This window comes from Arachis ipaensis, chromosome B04 (assembly GCF_000816755.2).
Source record: "Arachis ipaensis cultivar K30076 chromosome B04, Araip1.1, whole genome shotgun sequence".
Classification (NCBI taxonomy): Eukaryota; Viridiplantae; Streptophyta; class Magnoliopsida; order Fabales; family Fabaceae; genus Arachis; species Arachis ipaensis.
This window is the reverse complement of record NC_029788.2, coordinates 94,331,626-94,336,895: the sequence shown is the minus strand read 5'-3', so window position 1 is coordinate 94,336,895 and position 5,270 is coordinate 94,331,626. Positions and strand designations below refer to the sequence as shown.

The 5,270-nt window shown below is 28.8% G+C and overlaps 1 protein-coding gene across 9 annotated transcripts in view; it reads right to left on the bottom strand.

Moving 5' to 3' along the window:
• The window catches only part of LOC107639520 (vacuolar amino acid transporter 1), a 12,158-nt gene continuing 7,320 nt past the window's right edge, over positions 433-5,270 (bottom strand). For 5 of the 9 annotated variants that reach the window (XM_016343053.2, XM_016343052.2, XM_016343051.2 and 2 more), the window contains 10 exons: positions 4,761-5,068; positions 4,169-4,383; positions 3,750-3,773; positions 3,481-3,661; positions 2,704-2,923; positions 2,070-2,205; positions 1,806-1,971; positions 1,191-1,234; positions 1,023-1,085; positions 433-916 (listed from right to left, as the gene is read on the bottom strand). In XM_016343053.2, coding sequence (XP_016198539.1) covers positions 821-916; positions 1,023-1,085; positions 1,191-1,234; positions 1,806-1,971; positions 2,070-2,205; positions 2,704-2,923; positions 3,481-3,661; positions 3,750-3,773; positions 4,169-4,383; positions 4,761-5,061 — 1,446 coding nt within the window. In that variant the 5' untranslated portion in view covers positions 5,062-5,068 and the 3' untranslated portion in view covers positions 433-820. The remainder of the gene's footprint in view (positions 917-1,022; positions 1,086-1,190; positions 1,235-1,805; positions 1,972-2,069; positions 2,206-2,703; positions 2,924-3,480; positions 3,662-3,749; positions 3,774-4,168; positions 4,384-4,760; positions 5,069-5,270) is intronic. The other 4 variants (XM_021121337.1, XM_021121341.1, XM_021121340.1 and 1 more) reach the window with 4 other exon arrangements.

Genomic DNA, 5,270 nt, shown 5'->3' with positions numbered 1-5,270 from the left:
AGGTAGCAACTTAGCTTCAGAGATTGTTAGGTTATTCAATTTATTTTCTCGGTTGTTTTTATTTTATTCTTGTTTACTTAGGCTCATATGGTACCTAGTTTGCTTTTAGCAGTTAAGAAATTTTTTTTAATTCATTGCCAAACTTCAACAAATGTTAATTAACATAATAAAATTATTAAATTATATTTGAGTTTATTAATCCTCAAAATATTTGATAAGATATCATAGCGCTGCCACAAAGATGATACAAACGAACACGGACTAGTATCAAAATTATAAAAAAAATGATCTGATGTAAGATATGAAAAACAATGGTTTTCCTAGAATACAACTTAAAGAGAAAAAATTTCTTCTAATATCGAAGAATATAATGAAGATAGTAAAATAAAGAACAAATAAGATATGAACAGAGCAACACGTCATTCTCTATGATTGTTCTCTATTTCTTAAAAGGTCTGAATCCTCTTTATATAAGGAAAAAGTATTAAAAATCTTTTGATACCATGGACTCCAAAGTTTAGAATATTACAAGTGAAAGTGCATCTTTCTTACAAAGGAAAAAGAAGGGAGGGGAGATTTCGGTAGTAATGTTCATCCTTAGTACAACCACGTTACTTGTGCATGTTTCTTGCAAAAATACTAGGATCACCCCATGCGTATATATTCTATATGATGGTTTAAACTAGAAACATAACTACAAATTATAAAATGACCTACGTAATTTATCTAGAGAAGTCCAAATATTTTATGCTAAAATCTCTAGCACAAAACATTTCGAAAGAGGGGAGTTTTAGATCAAGAAAAAAAAACATTCTCCTAATTAGTCGTCTCCATTAGCTATTCTTAAAAGAGCAGAATATGTTCCAACGATAGAGCTTAGCACCCCCACAATAATAACTAACACACACTTTGTTATCTGAAAAATTAAAACAAAAAAAAAAGTTACTCATGAATAAAATTGGTCATAGAAATATTAAAAAATGTTTCAAATATGGTTTGAAAGAGAAGTTGACATTCTATACCTCAAGTTTTGATAATCTACCGTTGTGTATCTTTAGATAACACGCACAAGGATAAATAAGTGCCTGCACCACCAAAAAAAACAACTAGATATATAATGCTGTTTGAGAGAGTGAGAGAGAGAGAAAGAGTAATGCAGAGAGAGAGAGAGAGAGAGAGAGAGAGATTACAACTGTCATTGACATAAAAGCACCAATTAGCGCCATCAAAGCACCTGCAGAGCAGATTTGAAAGAATATATCATCAAATAACATAAATTGATACTGTAATTATCATACTTGGTCTTGCATAATTTGTAATTTTAGTTATTGGTAACATTTTAAAAATGTCAATCTAGTTTCTAAAGTTACATTTTGTAAAATTTAGATCGTCCAGGATCTGTGATGTTACGTTATGACTAATGGCATAATTATGTATAGATCAATCCCAAATAGCCTGTCAGATTTTCATCTGTCTAGTGTTTTAGTCATTGATCATATATTTATAGTTGAAATCAATAACTAAAAATAGTAGAACACCTTAGTTCTTGACATACTTAAAACGTATCTTATAATGTAGAATATTCACGTATGATTTAATGTTTTATCCTAGCATATAATGATGTTTGTTTGTTTTTTAAATAATAAGGATGTTAACTAACAATTAATTGTCCAAAAACTAGATTAACTTGTGAAATATTTATCACTTTTTCTAGTTTGACTTAACTCTAAATATAGCTTCAGCTATTGAGTTGATACGTATGTTTAAGATAAGACAGAAGGTAGTAGCATGTAAATAATACTGACCGAAATAAGGAACAGAGAGGGCCACAACCAAACTTGAAATCACTAAAAATGTTCTAATAGCAATAGCTGTGGCATGACATCTTAGCTTGTTGTTAGGGATAAGTTCCTCTATACTCAATGCAATGGGTAATATCGTTAGTGCATATTTTGCCAATGGTGTTATAACCTATATATGTAACATAACAAAAAAAATGATTTTTGTCAAAAATTGTCAGATTAAAATAAATAATAATAAATAAAAGGGGAACAATTTGGATATCTTACAGTTGTCCAGGTTGCAATCTTTGATGCATATAACTCTTTGGGCATGTTTAAGGTAAATTGAGACTCAACTGACTCGCCAAAAGTTAAATATCCAACTGCACCAACACTCATGTACATAAAAAGACAAAAGGCAAAACTGCAAAAGAGGAAAACAAAGCAACAATGCTCTTAAGCAAAACTATTGTAATAACAATTTATTAGCAAAAAATTAATTCATCTAAGTAAATAAATTTAATTGGTTCACACTATAAAACATTTTGCACTCCCAATTTATTATCATCTACGATATATAAAAATTTTTAAATAGTTGTCATACTCGTATCAGATAATAAATATATACTGTAATTTATACAAGTTTTTATTGAATATTCATAAATATTTCTTAATCATATAAATTAGTTTTTGCAAAACATTAAATTTTGTAGTAAACTATTGAATTTACATTTAAATGACATAATTTAATATAACATTTTTCTATATTCCATAATAATATATCCTCCCATCCCCAAATCATTTTTATTTTATTTTTTTGGTACTTCATAACCGTATTTATGCAACTTAAGTTATTAGTAGTGTTAGCTTAAGTGAATTGGATTGAAGCTATGGGAAATTTAATACTAGATTTTGTGCTTACCTAAGATATAAAACTGATGGGAATCTTGATGGATCCTGCATAGAAGAGTAGACATTTGGGAAAACAGCATGGCCAGCAAAACCAAAACCATATAGACCAACTGATACAGAAATGTTTTCAAGGTCTAAAAGTTTTCTTCCTGGTTTCAATCCAACATGTTCAACCAACCCAACCCAAAACAAGCATAATGTCACCATTATTGTTGCAAATATTCCTCCAGCTGGAAAAAAAAAACATTTATTATTTCTGTTAGTAGCTAAACATAAAAGAAGAGCTTCTAAAATAGTGAAACTTTTTGCAGTAGATCATTATTTTGAGCATTAAAAGGATTAATTTGCATAATAATTCTTTCAAGACCGATAATTATCTGAAAATATCTCAAACACCGATTCAAGTTGACAGAATTTGCCAAAAGTGTTGACTATTTTGTTAGTCAACTAAGTGCTAGATGGTAGTTAAATTATAATATATTCAAAAGATCATTTTGTGGGTTAAGAAACTCTCCCTTTTGCAAATGATACAGTATTTAGGTGCAAATTCACATGTGATTATCTTTCACTTAAAAATTATTAAATGATAATTTAATTAAACATGCTAAATCATTTAATGATTCTCAATTATCAATTACATGTGAATTCAACCATTGATTTAATGGTCATAAACCAAGATTCTAATTGAATTCACACTCTATGAATAGCTATCAAATGAGTTGGCATGATATCTATTAAAAAATAAAGTGAGCATATTTAACATGAATACAACAAGAAAAATAAGAACCTGAGATATAAGAAAGAAGGCTTAGATTTCGAAGCCAAACAGTAGGAAGAACCATAAGAGCTGCAGTGATTGCAAAAAACACATGAGTCTCCAAATCTATCCCACCAACTTTGATGTGGACATTAGGAAACAGTGATGAGAGGTTATCACTCATTAGTGTTATAAACTCAACAGCAGCTGCCTACACGCAAGAACTATTCACCTTTCAATACATGTGTATCAATGCAAAAATTAAAAACACTAAAATAGAAGAAATTCTTGTTACTTACGTACAATTCCATGTATAAGAATATCTGCATTTGATAAAATAAGAGCTGTCAGTTTCTCAATTTCTCAATATATTTTGTTTTACTTATCTACACGAATTATAAATTATCAATTAAAAAGTCTATATTATTTATATTATTAGAATTATGGAGGGTGGAGACCTAATTTACCTATAAAAATTAGCTCAAGACCATCATACTCTAAAACGTGAAGAACTTGTTATACACAATATGTCCAACTATGTTGTACATATTAAAAATAAATATGCTGTACGTATAAAATTAGTTATTTGTATAAAATATATATTAAAATATAAAATATATATTAAAAATAAATTAAATAACATATATATTTATACACAAATATATAATAACCACTTTTTGTGAGTACATAACATTTTTATATTTGGAAGTGAACTCACCGCAATTCCTAAGCGACCGACTACTCCAAAGGCTGCTTGGCCGATATCTGGATATGTTTTGAGTCCAGGGTTGCTTTCCAAACATCTTTTCAGTAAAATTCCAGTATAACAACAAATGATAGAAAATAATACAAGGATTGTAAGGCTCAACCATCCTCCTTCTTTTATTGCATATGGAATCGTAAGAAGTCCTATCCCACATAATATATTCGTTCCTTTATAGAAAAATAAAAAGAGAAAAAAAATTAAGAAAGGCAGTTGTGCATAATACATACAATCACATTTGTATAACTAGAGTCAAATTTTTTTAAGTTAACATAAGCCAATTTTTAAAAGTGATTTTATTTATCTTAAATTATAAATTCTTAATTTTAAATACTAAATTATAAATCCTAAAAAAATGTTGACTAATATTAGACATCTAAAAATAGATTTCCTTTATTCTTTTATTCACAATAGCCAACCAAGTGTTTTGCAAATTTAAAATATATATGAGATAAGTAGGTAGTGAACTGTGAACATGAAAGAAACGCCAAATAATGGATGCTTTTGAAGATGAAAAAAGTTGTAGAAGAATGAAGATGATCATAACCATTAATAACTGATTGTGCAAATGAACATTGGTGTTGTGGTGGTGGCAAATCATCAAGAGAAAACTTGGAATGTTGAAATACACTTGACTGCTGTCTCGCAGGTTGTTCTTCTGAAACACCATTCTCCACTTCTTTTAGTTGATCCGAGACAAGAGGTTTAGCCAAAGAAGAATCCTCTTGCTTCCATTCTTGAGATCTCTTGAATGCTGTAGTCAAATACTGATTATTACTACTTCCTTTTGATCCAATTCGCCTTAGGAAACTAATTCCAGGTGGTGTTACACTCGTTAACATGTCCATGGATTGCCTGAACAAAGATTCAACAAATTCAACCAATTTAGGATTTTAATTAACATTTCAGTGTGTTATTAGAAAATGTTTAAAAAACTTTTTATAAATTCAAGGTATAATTTATTTTGATGCACCGACAAACCCTTAATCACATCTAATTTTTTGCATGAATATTTAATATAAAAATTAGTTATTTTTATTGATTTGATATTATATTA